Source organism: Taudactylus pleione, unplaced genomic scaffold (assembly GCF_031769625.1).
Source record: "Taudactylus pleione unplaced genomic scaffold, aTauple2 ptg000537l, whole genome shotgun sequence".
NCBI lineage: Eukaryota > Metazoa > Chordata > Amphibia > Anura > Myobatrachidae > Taudactylus > Taudactylus pleione.
In genome coordinates this window covers 9,977,908-9,996,852 of record NW_028284939.1, presented here as the reverse complement: position 1 = coordinate 9,996,852, position 18,945 = coordinate 9,977,908, and the positions used below count along the sequence as shown (strand labels likewise).

Sequence of the window (18,945 nt, the reverse complement as noted above, 5' to 3'; positions counted from 1 at the left end):
AGTCGGAAGACCCGGATTACCTGTTTTCACTGAGCCTGACCAGGATTTTACCAGCGTAAAACCCTGCTCAAGACCCTGGAAGAAATACCAGGTCAATCGACCCAGGATTTTTATCTAGGACCCTTTACCACTGAGCCGTGACCCGGGTTGACACGGCTAAAAACCCGGGTATTTTGGCCAGTGGAAAAGGGGTATTAGCGGCTAATTGGATTGACTCCATAAAATTTATTTTATTTTAAATTAAAAGTCACCTAAAACCCTTGTAGAACACTTTATAATATATATATATATATATATATATATATGTATATTTTCACAGTCTCTTCCCATTTGCTATTGGGTTGTGAAGAGAGGTGTTTACAATTGTATTGTGTTGAAAGGATAAATAACTGACTTTACTATATATTACAATAAGTGTACGAGGCATTTCGGAGAGTGTTCTGTTTCAACTGAACTTTATTTTATTTTAAAATTATACCCCTTTTACACCAGAGCAAAAACCTGGGTTTTTGCTGGGTCTACCCAGGTCGCAGCTCAGTGTAAATGGGTCCCTGAAAAATAACCTGGGTCAAGTGACCCTGCAATCCAACCCAGGTAGCTACCAGGGTTGGACCCGGGTAATGGTGCAGTGTAAACGGTGCAACCCGGGTTATCTGACCTGGATCATGCCTAAAATGAGCTGATTGGTAGCTGTGGAGCAGTCACCTCCCACTTTTAATGACCTCACAGGTTTAGCAGGGCAGACCTGAGTTCAGTGTGAACAGGGCTGACCTGGGAGTAACCCAGATGAAAGGTGCAGTGTAAATGGGTCTGACCTGGGTCTGACCAGGGTTGGAACCATGTCCAAAAACCCAGGTCGGACCTGGGTTTTTGGTGGAAAAGAGGTATAAGTGTTTGCTTTGTTTTACAGACCGTTATACTGAAACTACAGCTATTGTGAAGCTACATGTTCCAGTTCACACTAGCAGCATTGACTAGAAAGGCATGCTGGTGCTTGTAGTTCAACAATAGCTGTAGGAGTAAAGCAGCAGTACACAGCTGGAGGTACTGTGACTACCAGCCTCTTTTTACATATTATCTGGTCACCAAACCTTGCGATTACATTGGATTAGGGCAGTGTATCCCAAACTCATTCCTCAGGGAGCACTAACAGTGCATGTTTTCCAGGTCTCCTCACAGAATCACAAGTGAAATAATTAGCTCCTCCTGTGGCTCTTTTAAAATGTGTCAGCCAGTAATGACTACACCTGTGCACCAACTAGGAAAGATGGAAACCCTGCACTGTTAGTGCTACCTGAGGAATGACTTTGGGAAACACTGGATTAGGGAATAAATTGAGCAAGACAAGTTCATCTTTAGAGGCAAAACGCTGAGTTAATTTTGCGTCCGCAAACAGCTTTGTTATTATGCGTCGTGAGCTTGCTGATACACACTAGAGAATCACATTGTGTTACCGGAACACTGATCTGACAGGTTTGGCTGTATGACGTTGTGTCTGCTGCCATCTAGTGAGCGAATGACACAATATCTACTTATAAGTGGTCCGTTACTGTCTCAATAAAGAGGAGAAAAAAAAAAGTCTATAATGTGAGACGACTTTTATAGTTGCTCAGAATTGTTAGAATGTGCCCCTGTAGAAATTTCTGGCTCGCACAGGTGCGTTATGTACTTTATAGCAGTGATGGGCAACAGGCGTCCCTCCAAGCCTTCACCCCTGCTCCTTTCTGCTCGAGGTCATATTTGTTTGTAATAGTATATACGGGGGCGTATCTATAATGGGTGCAAGGTGTAACCATCATTTTTAATACTTACCTCTCCGAAGTCCCGCGTCACTGTAGCAGCGCAGCAGTAAATTCTTTGAAATTAGGCGGCGCGGCCATTTTCCTGGCGTTTTGCGCATGCACAGTGGGGAAATTGACGGAAACATGGTGACCTGCGCATGCGCAGTAGACTCTGGGCACAGACTAGTGCCCAGAGTCTACTGCTGCAATCAGTGCGCTGCCAGACGCCGGCGTGAGAAGAGGGGGCCTTGGACGGGGAATGCACATGTTATTACATATAGGTGTCTCTTTCATTGATTACATTTATTAATTTAAATTATGACTGAGATTGAGGGGTCTTTGTACCAAGCCTTGGAGAGCGATAAAGTGAACGGAGATAAAGTACCAACCAATCAGCTCCTAACTCATTTTTTTAAACACAGTCTGTAATGTGACAGGAGCTGATTGGTTGGTACTTTATCTCCGGCACTTTTTCACTCTCAAAGGCTTAGTCCATAGACCCCAAAGAGTGACGTTCAGTCCTTTTGAAGGTTAGAGGGCAGCCGCCTAATGTGGGCCCTGTAGTGTATCAGATTGCCTATCACAGCTGTAAGCTTTCTGACAAGCATCAAACTAGAGATCCACCCGATTCGGAAATCAGCCCTTAAAGATGGAATTAGCGCATTTGTATGGACCTTCCTTGCTGAGTGCAGTGGCGGATTCAGGGGGCTGGCACTGGGGCTCGTGCCCCCCCTGTCGTTTTCAGGCAGTTTTTTATTATTCTGAATAGTGGTGCTGCCGGGCGGCTGTTTCAGCTGCGGCTACTGGCAGGTGCCCCGGATACATAATATTGGCTGCAGCAGCTCGCTCTGTGGCTGAGCAGCTCCGCTACTCTGCAGCGCCGGGCCGGCGAAAATGGCAGCGTCCATCTTCCCGATGACTGGCGCATGCGCAGTACTGCTGTCCCCGGAAAAACGGTGCAGGCCCCATTTTCCCGCATGCGCTGTCGATTCTGGCACTAAGCCAGAATCTATTTTGCTGCACACGCCGCGGAACAGCTAGAGAGAGGAGGGGACCTGCACGGAGTCTGCATTTGGGCCCCCCTCCTCTCTTAAACCGCCCCTGCCGTGGATGCTAAAAAACAAGGAGCCATGTGTGAGTACATTGCCCCAGGGCTCCCATTCCCGGCGGTGACCAATGCTGACAATACAACTTGTAATGTCAGCATTGGTCACTAGCGGGAATGGGAGACCTGTGGTAGGGTATCATACAAATGCCCTCTTTATCCCTTCTCCAGCCAGACATAACGATTGTGCGGAGGGAAGCCCCTAGGGCAAGAGGTAATCAGTCAGCAGCTCTTGGATAAGCAGTCACCTGATGCTGCCTTCACTGTCCATAGTATAGGAACTAAAGTTTTAAAGCTAATTATTAAAGTGTGTGGGAATCAGTGTTTTTCTGGGTCACCTCACTCTCCCTGCACCAAATCTTTGCTTTCTGGCAGTGTTGTGCCCATATAAACCAGGCTAGTGTAGAAGCGCCCAGTGTTTGGTTAGTGACTGGCATAATGGCCATGTTCCTCTTTCTGTGTGTGAGGCCCATGCCAGTGTGGGTGGAATTAGGAGTATTGTAAAGAAGGAAAGTTCACATATTAATGAAGTCAGATGTGGGTAGCGGTGGTAGCATTATCTTACCTATCATCATGGGGGGATGTAGTTACGAGACCAGCGGCCGCGATGCCGCCGGTCTCAATATGAACAGGGGAATCCTGGCAAGGGACTTTAAGATGGGCATCAAAATACCAGTGCCTATCTTAATCCCGACACCAGAATGCAGAAGGACGCCAAGCCGAATGAGGTAAGTCTGGGGCGCCCTTAGCGTTAGCCATGGGTGGGTGGCGGGTTAGATTTAGGGAGTGTAGCGGGGTTAAGGTTATGTTTTGGGGGGGAGGCTAGGGTTAGGCACCCCTGGGGGGGGGAGAGTTAGGGCTAAGCACTAAGGGGGGAGGGTTAGGCACCCCTGGGAGGGGAGGCTAGGGTTAGGCACCCCTAGGGGGAAGGGTTAGGGCTAGGCACTACGGGGGGAGGGTTAGGCACTAAGGGGGAGGGTTAGGTTTAGGCACAAAGGGGGGAGGGTTAGCGTGCGTGGCGGGGAGGATTAGGGTTGGGCTACAATAAGGGAGGGTTAGGGGGAGAAGGGTAAGTAAGTGAGATGTTGCTGGTGGCAGGCCAGCTACATATATACATCCTTTCCAAAAAAGTACAAACCAAGATTTAAGAAATATAGAAATATTTGTGTTTATAGCCCATCGGGCATCATTTAATGGACTGGACATATTTAAGTGCAAATTGCCTAAATGTCAGGAGAGTGGACAATTTATGCAGTGTACATATGTATACCTTATCATCTCTAACTGATATATATGCACTCAGGGCCTGATTCAGACCCGCTCGCGAGCGCTATGCGCTCGCAAGCGGGTCGATGGTGGCCCAGTGCGCATGCGCGAGACCCGAATAGCAACGGGCAAACCGTCGCTCCGGGTCTCGTACCAAAGGGGGCGTGCTGTCGATGTTGAGTGACAGCACGCCCGCTTTGGTGGGCAGGCCGGGGGCGTGGCTGCCCTGACGGAGGCGTTCCCATGGGAATGCCTGCCGTCTGGGGCCGGCCCCACTGACATCACAAGTGATGTCAGTGGGAGTGCTTTCGGCTCTAAAGCACTCTTGGGCTTGCGGCAACGAGACCCTACCACAAGGGTCTCGTCGCAAGCCCGATGGTCGCGATCGTCTTGACCATCGCGACCATCATCATGGCCGCTCGCTATAGCTGTGGGTGGTCACCCACAGCTATGCGAGCGGCCAGGAGGCCGTTCTGAAAAACCAGAGGGCCGGCCCTGATTCAGAGCGAGCGCTCTGTCAGAGTGTCCGGCTCTGAATCAGGCCCTCAATTTGCTAATTGCTTTTAATGCTGTGATATGTTTTATATTAAATGAGACTAAAGATTTTTAAACCCATTCCATCTCCACTGAATGTTTTTATGTAGTTAGTGCCGTTTTGTTACTGGTGTGTGTTGTATTAATAGACACTCAGAACTGCGAGCAGCACAAATAGTGGAGGTGCTCGATGGCTCACAGAGCTGGCTCCTATGGGACTTGGCCAAAATATCTGCAGTTCTCTCCTTAAGGTGAGGTACCCATGGCAGGAATATGTCTAGCCGTAAGAGGAATCCTCTAGAATTATATGTAATCAGCATTAGTTTGACTTAAAATCTGATTAGCTCTTCATCTAAGACCTAATGTAGAGGCAGTGGCGTAAGTTCATGCCAGGCACCGGAGGCAAAATAGATGGTGTTGCCCCCCCCACACCCGCAAACTCCGCCTTGCTCCAGCTCTTCCACCCCGTGTGTCTCTAGTTCCAGCCAGGCCCCCACTGTATCTCCAGTCAGCCCCCAATGCCAGCCCCCCTCTCTCTGTCTTTCCAGTCAGTGCCAAGTGGCATCATTTTCTCTGTCTCACCTGCCAGCTCCCTCACTCTGGTTCTCCAGCCAGTCCCCATTGTGTCACCTGCCAGCCCTCTCTCTCTGTCTCTCCAGTCAGCGCCCAGTGACTTCCCCCTCTCTGTCTTTCCTGCTAGCTCCCCTCTCTCTGGTTCTCCAGCCAGCCCCCGCGGTCTCTTCAGCCTGCCCCGCATCTCTCCGGCTCCATCCACCTACCTTCTCTTGGGTCTTCAGCTGCCTGCGTCTTCTTGCTCCTCTACAAGCCGCGGCTCCACTCTGACTGCCACGAATCCGCGATGCATGTCTGAAGGCAAGCCGGCAGTTGGTTCAATAAAGTTTTTTTTTTTGTTTAATTTGCGGCTCGCAATAAACAAAAAACGTTATCGCACGGTGCCTGAACAGGACACAGCGGCTCCATGGACCACACAAACGGAGCCACCTATAACCGCTGGCAGTGGTTGTAGATGGATTTATATGTGTGCCCCTGCTGCCTGGTGCCCCCTTGACAGCTGGCACCCAGAGGTCAGTGACTCCACTGCCTCCGGGAGATTCGCCACTGTATAGAAGATCTGACAAAATAAATAACATAGATAGATTACCCATTTCATTGTAGGACACAGGTGTGTTGGAAAGACTAAAAGAGGAGAGGCGAGGTGGAAAGACTGAGGAGGTGAGGTGACATGGACAGATTAAAGGATTAAGCTAGGTACATACTGAGACGATGGGCATTCGTTACGACATCAGAACAAATGCCCTTGAACGGGGATTGCCTGCCCACACTTGAACAAGTTAATGAACGCCGGTCACTGTTCCCTCCTTCATTAACTTGATGTGTGCAGCACACCAAACCTGATGACATTGCATACGACCGTGAGAGCGCACTTATAGAGTGTACACATTTAGCAATGTAGGTGACTTGTCGTTACGAAACGGCAAATCGGCCTGACCGCTGCAGTGTGTTCCCAGCTTTAGAGGTGAGGAGGAATGATTAAATCAGGAGGGTGGAGATGGAAAGACTAAGGAGGAGAGATCAGTTTATCGCAATGCGGCTATTGCCATATTTATATAAATTGTTATGCGGAGACAGACCTTGTGTTAAAGGTATGTCTAAGCGAAGATTTGTCTGATATTGTAAGGATATAACTTGTATAGGGCTTGTACAGTGTATGTACATTATATTCTCCCGATGTATGGTTGCTGTTTTTTATAAATGCTTAATGACAGAGGTTCTCAATCACAACCCTCAAGTATCCCTAACAGGTCTTGTATTGAGGATTTCTGTCTGTGGAAGCAGGAGAGATAATTACTGACCCAGCAACATAGATTAACTCACCTGTGCATGATTAAAAATATCCATAAAAAATGATCTGTTTGTGGTACTTGTGGACCGGAGTTGAGAATTCCTGGTTTATGGCGAAATCCAACATTTAGAAATCCCCCCCTCTGTATTATATATCGGTCATTGGTATGTTCATGTTGCATAAGAGTTACTAGGATGAGTTGTTTTGTATGGTGTAATCTAAAATGCGCTCTGTATGATATTGTGGTCACTAGAATGTTCTCTGTATTGTATGGAGGGCACTATATTGTATATTAAGTTATTGCCTGACCACTGGTGTGTAGGTTGAGTCTCCCATATCCATAAAGCTTGGGACCAGAAGTATTTTGGATATCGGATTTTTCTGTATTTTGGAATAATTGCATACCATAATGAGAGATCCTGGGAATGGAACCATAGTCTAAGCACAGAATGCATTTATGTTTCATATACACCTTCTACACATAGCCTCAAGTCAATGTTATACAATATTTGTAATAATTTTGTGCCTTAAACAAAGTTTGTGTACATTAATCCATGAGAAAGTGAAGGTTTCACTATCTCAGTCATGCTCAAAGAATTCCGTATTTCGGAATATTTGTCAAAATCGGTAAAGCGTAAGGGGGCCTAGGCACTTATATTTACTCACGTCAACTACTGTTCAAAATATAAGTGGAATGTTTAATTGCTATAACATTTAATACAACCCTTTAGGTGAACGCTATGGGGCCTATTCATCATAACTAAAAAAATCGATGGAGGTAATTCGGTTTAGAACTGGCATGGAGTTCTACCTAATTACCGGAGGAATTCATCATTCCTCCTCTCCATCAGTATCTATTCTGAAAAGCTGTCATTTTTGCGATGACAGCTTATTGGGAAATAGATACGTTTCCCCGCCTGCTCTAACTTACCGCAGCTGTAATCAGTGCTGCGCATGTGCTGTTACATTCGCAAAATCGGCGCATGCGCAACACTGTCTATAGCTGCAGTAATTCTGTGTGTCCCCCCCAACCTCTCCTCCCCTCCACTCACCTCCCTGTCCCCCACCTACCTGGCCGCTGCAGCCGCGGACCCCGACCTCCCTTCTAAAGAAGAAAACCGTAAAGTTTAAAAAAATACGTATATTTTTTTTAAACTTTACTGTGATATCTCCTGTGTTAGGTGTGTTAATGAATACTAAAATAACTGTAATTAAGGAAAATGTCCTTAAAACAGTTATTTTAGTGTTGATGAATAGGCCCCTGAGTATTCGTAGTGGACATGTAGGGCTACAGCCCCACTCCCACACCTGGACTCCCCCCCCATCCATGCTCCCTCAATCACTAGTGTTCACTCTCTGTCCGGCAGTAGGCAGGTGCCCGAATAGGGGGTGTGGCCAAATAAAAGGGGGCATGTCTTTATGACGCGTCCCGTTTTCGGCACTCCTTGGGGCCTGCCCGGACATGCCGGGCAGCCCCCAAGCGCTGCGGTCACAGTGAATGGATGCAGGGAGCATGCGCCCGGCATCCATTAACTGGCGGTGACCGCTGCGCCGCTGTTTTGTCCACCCGCGGGACACTGTGACCCGCGGGTGGAGACAGAACCCGCCGGCTGTTTCAGCGGGGCGCCGCGCTGGAGGGCAGGGTGCTTTCTGCCCTTCAGAAATAGGACAGGGCGTGGCGACCCGCTAAAACAGCCTAGCGGGAACGCTAATCACAGTACCCCCCTCCCTGTCATTTTATTCTGGATCGACCCCTGGCTGTGTGCAGGGGATGCAGTCAGGAAGCAGACGGTCAAAATACCGACCGCCAGCCTCCCGACTGTCTAATCCCGGCAGGGGTCTAATGATAGGCGTTGAAATCCCGATGCCTATCATTATCCCTACACCGGGAGCCCGGCATACCGACAAAGGTAATCCGTTCGGCAGGCTTGGACAGCCGCGGGGGGAAGGGTTAGGTTAAGGGGTCCCGGGTGGGACTTAGGGTTAGGCACCCCCCCGGGAGGGTTAGGCTAGGGGAAGGGAGGTTAGGTTAGGCACCCCCGGGGGGGGGTTAGGGTTAGGCACCCCCGGGAGGGTTAGGTTTAGGCTGCGGGGAAGGGGGGGTTAGGTTTAGGCACTTACAGGGGGGGTTAGGGTTAGGCACCCTTAGGGGGCAGAGGGTTAGTAATAGGGAGAAAACTTACCTGTCGGGTTCTTCTGTTGCTGGTCTTCCAGCGTAGGGATTTGAACATACGTCCGGCGGTATTTCATACCGGGGTACGGCCATTGCTACTCCGTGAGAGTACTCCTTTCATGATCCCTTAGGGCAGGATCTGACCTCCGCTAGCTGTCGTTTTCATAGGACACATCTTCCTCCTCCCATTTGAGGTTAACTTTGGCAAAATGTCAAACACATTGTAAAAGATTCCCATAGTACATAAACACTGCATGCGGAGTGTCGTTTGTAAATCATACTTTTTGACACATATGGTACGATGACTGTTTTTGAATTTCGTGTTTTCCACGGCATTTCACTCGCTTCAATTTCCCAGGGAAAAAAATGTTGTGTATGTTTAATTCTTCCACTGTTCTGAAATGATCTTTTTTTTTATTATTGAATCTGGTAAAGAACATCTATTTACTAATTATCCAACTCGATTTTATTTATATATTTTTTTTTAAACACTTAACATTAACATAAATTTTTACTATATCGGTCATTGATATATCGGACTATCGATTTTCGGAACATCGCAACCATCATGACTTTGATATCCCCAGCAGCTGCTCTTCAATGGAGCTGAAGGGCGCTAATTCAGATTTCTCCGGTGGCTGGTCCTGCCGTGCTGACCGATCAGAAGTGATCGGCAGCGCAGACAATGGGTGAGGGTGCAGAGATGCAGAGGGGCTGGGAAGTCCCACTGCTATTGGCAGCTGCTGGAAGATTATCTTCCGGCAGCCGCCCACTGTATGTTTTTGACGGGTTGCATCATTTGTGACTTGGGGTGGGATGTACTAACCTTGCAGAGTACATCCCGCCATGCTTCGCATACCTACTGATCGCATATGCATTATGCACTAACATATGCGATCAGTAGCGCAAAGGACAGCTCTTCCGATAAGAGCTATCCTTTGTGATCAGCGCTGCGCCCTGGACTTACAGGTTTATGACCCAGGAGTCCATCTTCGCATGCGCAGAGTGACACGGTGCCCGCGGGGCATTTATTACATCCTGGCCTATGTCAGTTAACGCACAGCCTGGTACGGACGCAAATGATACAACCACACCAGGCAAGTGGTTAAATATGAACTGCTGCTGGAAGTGTTCTTCAAAATATGTGTCTGGTCTGAGCTAAATTACTAGTTTAGATATTTCAGTTGACAAACTTAAGCTGGGTACCCACTATACGGTATATCGTACACATCATATTAAGAGAGGAGGGGGCCCGTGTTCACGCCACGTCCGGGGCCCCCTCCTCTCTCCCCGGCTGCCGTCAGCGAACTGATAGCAGCAGTAGACTCCGGGCACTAGAGTGTAGCCGGAGTCTGCAGCGTATACGCAGTTCACCGGGACAATGACACGGCAGCCATTTTCCCGGTGAATTTCTACTACGCATGCTCAAAACACCGGGAAAATGCCGTTTTCTTTAATGCTACTCTGTGGTACATCGGAGAGGTAAGTATGAAAAACAAATGTATGGGTGCAGGGTGTGCAGTGCGGGTCCCCTCTGGACTCAGGTGCCCGTGTGCACCGCACAGCCTGCCCCCTTTATAAATACGCACCTGCTCTGATTCTTTTTACAGGAACATTCGTACAGAAACCTAGTGCATTATTGCATCTGTAACTGTTGATCAATGAAAATACAGCCTGTCCATTCACTAAGTACCAGTGATATCACTGAGAATGCAGCCTATCCACTCACTAGGAAACAGTGACATCACTGAGAATGCAGCCTATCCACTCACTAGGAAACAGTGACATCACTGAGAATGCAGCCTATCCACTCACTAGGCACCTGTGACATCACTGAGAATGCAGCCTATCCACTCACTATAGGGACCTGTGATAGCCGGCTCCGTCGTGCGCATGTGCGAGACCCGGATAGCGACGGGCAAACCGTCGCTCCGGGTCTCGTACCAAAGGGAACGTGCTGTCAATGTTGAGTGACAGCACGCCCCCTTTGGAGGGCGGGCCGGGGACGTGGCTGCCCAGACAGAGGCGTTCCCATGGTGTGTCAGTGGGAGAGCTTTCAGCTCTGTTAGAGCCGAAAGCTCTCTGAGGCTTGCGGCAACAAGACTCTACCACAAGGGTCTCGTCGCAAGCCCAATGGTCGCGATGGTCTTGAGCATCGCGACCATCTTCCTGGCCACTCGCTATAGCTGTGGGTGTTCACCCACAGCTATGCGATCGGCCAGGAGGCCGCTCTAAAAAACAAGGCGGCCGGCCCTGATTCAGAGCGAGCGCTCTGTCAGAGCCTCCGGCTCTGAATCAGGGCCTCTGGCCCTCATTCAGAGTCGGTCTTTAGATGCAAGCAGTCGCTCTGAATGAGGGCGGCCGCTTCCATCTTGAAGTGCGGCCTCCTGGTCGCTAGCTAAGCTGTGGGTTGCCACCCACAGCTTAGCGACCGACTATTGTGATGGTCACGATGGTCAAGACCATCGCGACCATCGGGGCTTGCGATGAGACCCTAAGGTTGGGTCTCGGCAAGCGCAAGCCCCAGGGAGCTCCCTGCTCTGATCGAGCAGGAAGCTCCCCACTGACATCATTGCTGATGTCAGTAGGGCCGCCCCCAAACGGCAAGCGTTCCATCGGGAACGCCTCCGTTTGGCCGGCCACCACCCCTGCCCGGCTCCCAAACGGGGAGAGCTGTCATTCAACATCGACAGCTCGCCCCCTTTGGTGCGAGACCCGTAGCAACGGAGCGCCCATTGCTAGCCGTGTCTCGCGCATGCGCACGTCGGAGCCGGCTCCGACGTGCGCATGCCCAGTGGGTCAACATCGACCCAGTTGCGAGCGCTCAGCACTTGCGACCAGGTCTGAATGAGACCCTCTGTCACCAATGCACACCATTGATTCCTCCCACCGATGGTGAAACTAGTTACCATCGCCATCAGACCATCGATGGTTGCTATTTTTATCTATTAACTTACATGGAACCAGAGAAATTACTGTGAATGAAACTTTAGAATAAGGAGATATCACTTGGTAGTAATCCAATCCATTCACTAGGAACCAATGACATCACTGCGAATGCAGCCTATCAATGCACTAGGAACAAGTGACATCACTGCGAATGCAGCTTATCAATGCACTAGGAACAAGTGACATCACTGCGAATGCAGCTTATCAATGCACTAGGAACAAGTACATCACTGAGAATGCAGCCTATCAATGCACTAGGAACCAGTGACATCACTGAAAATGCAGCCTTTCAATGCACCAGGAACCAGTGACATCACTGCGAATGCAGCCTATCAATGCACCAGGAACCAGTGACATCACTGAGAATGCAGCCTATCAATGCACTAGGAACCAGTGACATCAATGCGAATGCAGCCTATCAATGCACTAGGAACCAGTGACATCACTGAGAATGCATTCTAGCCATTTTACCAGCTTTTTTTTTTTTTTTTTTTTTTTTAAACAATTTTATTATTTGGGCAGTTTCCTCGGTGGTAATTTCTGCACTGAGTGGTCTTGCGTCTGACAATGGAGTTGTGGGTGATTTACCTTTTCTAGAAAATTTCAAATGTGCTGTTCTATTGGGCCAGGGGTATGGATGTTGAGGTAAGGTATATACAGTAAATTAATATAATATATAATTCACAAATGGCTTTAAGGTTGTATGTGTTGAGTTTTCATGGCTTGAGGGTTGCAGTTTGAGTCCTTAGATCTACGTCCTGTAGTATTTTATTGGTTTTGTCTTTCCTTTCATATATAAACTTTTTTTTAGGAATTAAACCTGCATCAATAAATTATCCACATTTATTATAGGAGGAAAACATCAGAAATAAAACACATTAATAAAAAATTACAAAGGAAAAAAAAATATATAAAAAATTATATACATAGATACTAAATGTTCCCCTTTATGAAGGAATCAATAGTCCAATTGAACTGTACCACTGGGATTGGAAATTGAGAAATGCATACGAATACTTAATTAAGTTTGAGGATAGATAAGCACCCTGTTTGATATTTAAAATTTGTTAGTTAGTTAAGGGTTAAGGCTGGGTAAGGTGTGGTTAGGTAGTGGTCAGTTGATGTGATAAGCCTATCATAGGATTTGTGGGAAGTTACAAATTACCCATATATATTCCTTGGTAAGAGGAGCCATTTTCCTCTTTTCCAGTTTCTTCAAACCAGGCTGGCTAAGTATTCCATATAGTATCTGCATAGCTGTATATCTTGGTCTAAATTCTTTCTCTTTTATTTCACATCCTACCTATCTCTTTTATTCTCATCTTTCTCTCACCCCTTTCCTTCCAGCTCCTTCTATCCAGCCCCCCCCTTTTTTGTGTTTAACATCCCATCCACCTGCTGTTTACAGCCCCCCCTCCCTCTGTCCTCTGATTTTACTGCCCCCCCCCTCATTCCTGTTTCATAATGCCCAGACCCCGCCGCTCAGCGCCCCCCCCCGCCGATTGATGGAGGCTTCCAGGCCCCTTACATCTGCGGCTCCCCCTCCATCCAGACGCAGGCCGCACCACGCTGCAGGCCGCGAGCATGTGCCCGCCCGCGTTCCCGCGCGGGCACCCCCCACCGGCTCCCGCTCCCTCACCTCCCCCGCTGCCTCTCCGCAATTGATGGCCGCCTGGCTCTCCGGCGGCGCCGCGAGCAGCACGGGCGGCCGTAGCCCAGCGCCTCTCCCCACACTTGCCTCGGCCAGCCCGCGCCCTGCGCCCTCAGTTGGCCCCGCCCACAGGGTCGCGGTGGCCATTTTAAGCCAGGATCCAGCACAGGGGGCCCTATGCATTTCGGCATCCCCCCCTTCAGCCCCCTCTACCCCTGGAGCGAGGGGCCCCCCTCCTCCTCAGCCCTCACCTCTATTATTCAGCCACCAGGGTTCCCCCTGCAGCGTGGCATCAGTTGCAGGGTCCATCAGGACTGGTACTCTAAGTGCCCCCCCAGCTTGTTATTACCCATCGCCACCCCCGCACCTATGGGTGGCGGTTACAACATGCAGCAACCCCCCCTTGCATTCAACCCTTTACCAGCGCAGCAGCCCAGCTGGTCACCATATTTCACCGGCCCCTACGGCCCACCCCATTTTTCAAATGCAGCACCTTACTTTTCTGCCCCCATCGGGCTCCACCAGGCCCTCCCCCCCACTATGTTCCAGTACGCCCTCCCTGCGTTAACCCCCGGGCCCGCCCCCCTTCCGCAAGGGTTCGGCCCGTATTACCATGCCCTGCCGCCACCTTTCGCCCTTCCTCCGGCCACTTCTGCAGCATATGCCCAGCCCATGCATATCCCACCCCCCCTTCCCACCCCGCCCCCCCCTCCCCCTCAGCCACCTGCAGCTGTCCATGCGCCCCTGCCTAGCGATTCTGCAAGTTCATCAGAGAGGCCGCGTAAGCTTATGCGATACTTAGCGCACAAGATTAAAGGGAAACGGGGGAGTCCCAAAAAGACCAGCACAGTGTCAGCAGCTAAGGTCCCAGATTCTACGGGGGATATGGTGCATTGCGCAAACACGGCCATTCTTAGAGGTTTGAGGTCTAAGGTTAGGGAAAGGATCAGGAAGGGGAAATTCGTGGACATGTTTTCCATTACAGCGGATGCTAAAAAGGCTTTAGATCGGGCAAAATCAGCTGGTGCAGGCACGGAAGAAAGCTTCCGTTCATTCCAGAATTGGGAAGCAGGGATGTTCGTTTTCGCAGCTTCATACCTTGAGTCACGCCCGACTGAGTACATGAATGTTCTCAAGTATATGCATATGGTGCACGGCATGCACTCGTCAGGCAAAGGTACAGCTTGGCGGAAATATGATGAGACATTCCGGAAAAAGCAAGAGGGGCAGGCGAATTTTCAGTTTGGCTTCAAGGACGTAGAGGTGTGACTGGAAGTCAACCAACTGCCTCACGCTTCTGCGGATTCTTTGGTAGTGCGTAAACAGCCCTTTCCGGCCCGCCCAGGCGGTGCAGGAGCCGGCAGAGGAAAATGCTACGCATATAATAATGCGCAATGTAATAGAGGGTCGGGCTGTCGGTATAGACACATATGCATGCTCTGCGGGAGCGGGCACCCGGCTAAAGAGTGCGGGCGTACCGGCGGTGGAAGGACAAATCGAGGTGATCAGCCCGACGAGTCGCGGGGCGGTGTTAGGTAAAGCACCTTCGCCGGTGGACCTAGGGGCGTTGAAGAGCTGGTTGGCTCGTTATCCTCTCAGGGAGGAAGCAGCCTTTTTGTTTCATGGGTTTAGTGAAGGTTTTCGTTTACCGGTGACACGGGAGGTCTCGGTTGTGTCTAAAAGAAATCTTAAGTCGGCACGCCTACACCCGGAAGTAGTCAGACTTAAGATTAAAGCGGAAATAGGGTTGGGGCGCATGTGCGGCCCTTTTAAGTCCCCACCATTGGAAGGTTTGTGCATATCGCCTTTAGGGGTCGTACCAAAAAAGGAACCGGGTAAGTTTAGGTTGATACAGCATCTTTCTTACCCCGAGGGAGGGTCGGTCAACGACGCGCTAGATCCATCGGATTGTCGGGTCATTTACCAATCATTTGAGCAGGCTCTAGATATAGTACAGAGTTTTGGGAGAAGGGCGTTATTAGCCAAGGTGGATATCGAGTCGGCTTTTCGGCTGTTGCCCCTTCACCCCGAATCTTTTAAGTACATGGGTTTTAGAGTTGCGGGGCTCTATTATGTAGATAGATGCTTGCCGATGGGATGTTCCATCTCGTGTTCCTTTTTTGAATGTTTTAGCTCCTTTTTGCAATGGTGCTTACAGGCGGGCACAGGGCAAGCGGGGGTTACCCACTACCTAGATGATTTTCTGTTGGTGGGGCCAGCGGATACCCAGGTTTGTGAGGAATTGCTTTTTTCCTTGCAGGCCTTGTTCACAGTGGTAGGCGTTCCTGTTGCCAGGGACAAGACGGAGGGTCCGGTTACACGTTTGACGTATTTGGGCATAGAAATAGATACTGTGCTAGGGTTATGCCGTTTGCCGATTGAAAAGGTGCGACGTTTGGGGGAGTTGCTTGAAGCGTTTGTTTTGTCAAAGAAAGTCTCGCTGAAGCAGATGCAGTCATTGCTAGGGCTCCTTAACTTTACTTGTAGAGTCATTCCCATGGGTCGGGTTTTTTGTAGGCGGCTCGAAAGAGCCACGGCGGGTATCAAGAAGCCCCATCACCTCGTTCGAATATCCCAAGATTTGAGGGAAGACCTTCGAGTTTGGTTGCTTTTCCTGCGCGAGTTTAACGGTGTTCGTATATGGCTCCGGGCCCCAGTAGATAGTTCAGAGCTTCAGCTATTTACTGACGCGTCCGGTTCCATCGGTTTCGGCGCCTTTTTTGAAGGAGATTGGTGCGCGGAGCCTTGGCCAGAAGTTTGGGGAGTTTTGGGCCTTACGAAGAACATACTGCTCTTAGAACTTTTCCCCATCGTAGTGGCAGTTGAGTTATGGGCTTACAGGCTTTGTAATAGGAGGATCCTTTTTTGGTGCGATAATTTGGGTGTTGTTCAGGCAGTAAATAATCAGAGGGCGGAGTCTCCGTTGGCTTTGAAGTTGTTGAGGCACTTGACGCTTCTTTGCTTACGGAGGAACATTGAGTTTAGGGCGCAGCATGTTCCGGGAGTGTCTAATGAGATAGCAGATGCCTTATCTCGTTTGCAGTGGGACAGGTTTCGTTCTCTCGCTCCTTACGCTTCTATTCATGGTTTAAACTGCCCCTCCCATGTATGGCAGATTGTCGTGCCGGCATCAAAGGCCTCGCAATGAAGTCTCTGGCCCCTAGCACGTTAAGGACCTACACGGTAGCTTGGGACAATTGGCAGGGTTTCTTGGCTTCCACACGTGAGGGAGGTAAGACAGTTGACGACCGTATGGCAGAGTTTGTTTGGAACTGGCATGAAAGGGGTCGTTCTAAGGCTGCTATGTCTGCGGCGCTGTCTGGTATCGCTTACTTTTCTAAACTACATGGCGTTGCAGATCCCACAAAATCGTTTCTGCTATCCAAAGCGATGAAGGGGTGGGCAAAGGAACACCCTAGCATAGGCGACACGCGTAGACCAATTGACCCGGCTTTGCTTAAAGATCTGATTGTGGCTGTATCAGGGGTTGCTTTAGGCGAGTACGAATCGGCCCTTTTTAGTTTAGCTTTTTCATTGGCATATTTCGGGGCGTTTAGAATCGGCGAGCTTGTAGCCTCTAGTAAGAGTTCCGCGACATCGGGTTTATTGTTTAAACACGTGGTAGTTAAGAAGGAATTGATATTGTGTAAAATTCATAGGTCCAAGACTGACCAACTTGGCAGGGGTCGTTGGATTTCTATAAAAGAACACTCAGACGCTGTTATCTGCCCAGTTGCCTTGGCGCGGCGTTTTAATGCTCTTCGCCCTCCAAGTGGCGCGCAGTGGCTTGTACATGTTAATCTTACACCTTTATCTAAGTTTCAGTTCATAAAGCTGTTTCAAAATTGCCTTATAGCCTTAGGCCTGCCCACAGACCAGTTCGGGACACATTCATTTAGGATAGGGGCAGCAACCTGCGCAGCGGTTGATGGTGCTTCGGTCGACACCTTACAAAAGTTGGGTCGATGGAAGTCATCAGCTTATAAAACTTATTTAAGGGAGGATAAGTTGCTTAAGTAGCTGCGCTCCTTGCGAGTTTGTTGGGAAACCCAGGGGCCTTATGCCTACTGCCGCTTTGGAGTTTGAGGGGCTTTTCAGTTTTGCCCTCAAAGAGGTTTTATGTTTTTCACCTTCAGCTGGGTCACCCAACTATTGTTTTCCCTTCCTTAAGATGCATTTATTTGTTATATTGTGATTCAGTTTCTGACTAGGTAACTTTTCTTGCAGGGTTACCCAGGAATGCTAACGGTCGGGTGTGGTTTGTAGGACACTCATTTATATTTTGGGCTGGTCGGCACCCCTTAGCTTTGCAGGCCCCCCTTTTGTTAGGTGCAGATGACGTCCGTTGGTTAGGTTTCCGCGGTATGCGCTGGAAGCAACTACTGGAAGCCTTATGGACGGCAGAGGATAAGTTCGGGGCCCCGGACTGGGTGGTCATTCACTTAGGGGGGAACGATTTGGGCACTTGCAAAGGCATCGAGCTAATACATGCTGTTAGGAACGACTTGCAAGTGCTAGTTAACCGTTGGCCCAATGTGCGCATCGCTTGGTCGGACATTGTTCCACGGCGAGTTTGGCGAGGACCCCAGGGTGGTAAGGCATTAGACGGAGTTCGTCGTAAGGTCAATATAGCAGTTGGCCGTTTTGTCCTCAGTGTGGGTGGCCGCGTCATACGGCATCCACGTTTACGTTACGAAGAAGAGAGCTTCTATAGGCCTGATGGGGTACACCTAACGGGAGTAGGGTTAGAGCTGTTTATCAGTGACTTATGTAGTTTCCTTTAGGTATTGGAGGGTCACAGTTTGGTGGCGGGCCTGGTTCTATGAACCGGGCTTTGGCGGGAAGCAGTGCTCCTGGGCGGCCTATTATTTAGCGCAGGAGTGACTGGGTAGCATCTTTCCTTTGAGAGCGGCAAGTTGGTCTCCGCCCATAAGGGGGGACCTGGTCCCTGTCCAAGGGAAGGGCCGAAGGCTGTGCCAATTAAGGGGGGATGGTACTACCTCAGGCCAGTCTGCGCGGGGCGGGAATCCGCTTCCGTTTATTTATTATTGTTTCCAGCAAGGCTGTGGCCTCGGAGCACTGCTTTTGTCCTGCCACCCATTACCAATTCTAATTCGATCAATAAATTATGGCTGTGACCTCTTTAATTGCATTTCATGTGTCAGTGTGTTCATTTCTAGGCTTAGGTTAAGATAAGTTAACAAATAGAATGATAAAACGAATGGGTGACTTAATGCATACGAATACTTAATTAAGTTTGAGGATAGATAAGCACCCTGTTTGATATTTAAAATTTGTTAGTTAGTTAAGGGTTAAGGCTGGGTAAGGTGTGGTTAGGTAGTGGTCAGTTGATGTGATAAGCCTATCATAGGATTTGTGGGAGGTTACAAATTACCCATATATATTCCTTGGTAAGAGGAGCCATTTTCCTCTTTTCCAGTTTCTTCAAACCACCCACCCACCCGACTAAGCTGGTTGGTATGCTTTTTTGTTTCGTTGGATTTTGCATTTTTGTGTTTTCTTCCAACAGGTAGAAGTTCAGCCTGGCGGGAAGCAGTGCTCCTGGGCGGCCTATTATTTAGCGCAGGAGTGACTGGGTAGCATCTTTCCTTTGAGAGCGGC

At 49.3% G+C, this 18,945-nt stretch overlaps 1 protein-coding gene across 1 annotated transcript; it reads left to right on the top strand.

The window, feature by feature from the left end:
- The first annotated feature begins 16,431 nt into the window (after positions 1 to 16,431).
- Positions 16,432 to 17,660, top strand: LOC148500997 (uncharacterized). Its single transcript, XM_088451141.1, has one exon. It carries the CDS (start codon positions 16,432 to 16,434, stop codon positions 17,341 to 17,343), a length of 912 nt encoding a protein of 303 aa, XP_088307267.1. The 3' UTR covers positions 17,344 to 17,660.
- The last annotated feature ends 1,285 nt before the right edge of the window (positions 17,661 to 18,945 follow it).

Bases quoted from the DNA above. Each gene is read 5' to 3' on its own strand.
- LOC148500997 (XM_088451141.1), top strand. From the start codon at position 16,432: ATGGCAGATTGTCGTGCCGGCATCAAAGGCCTCGCAATGAAGTCTCTG.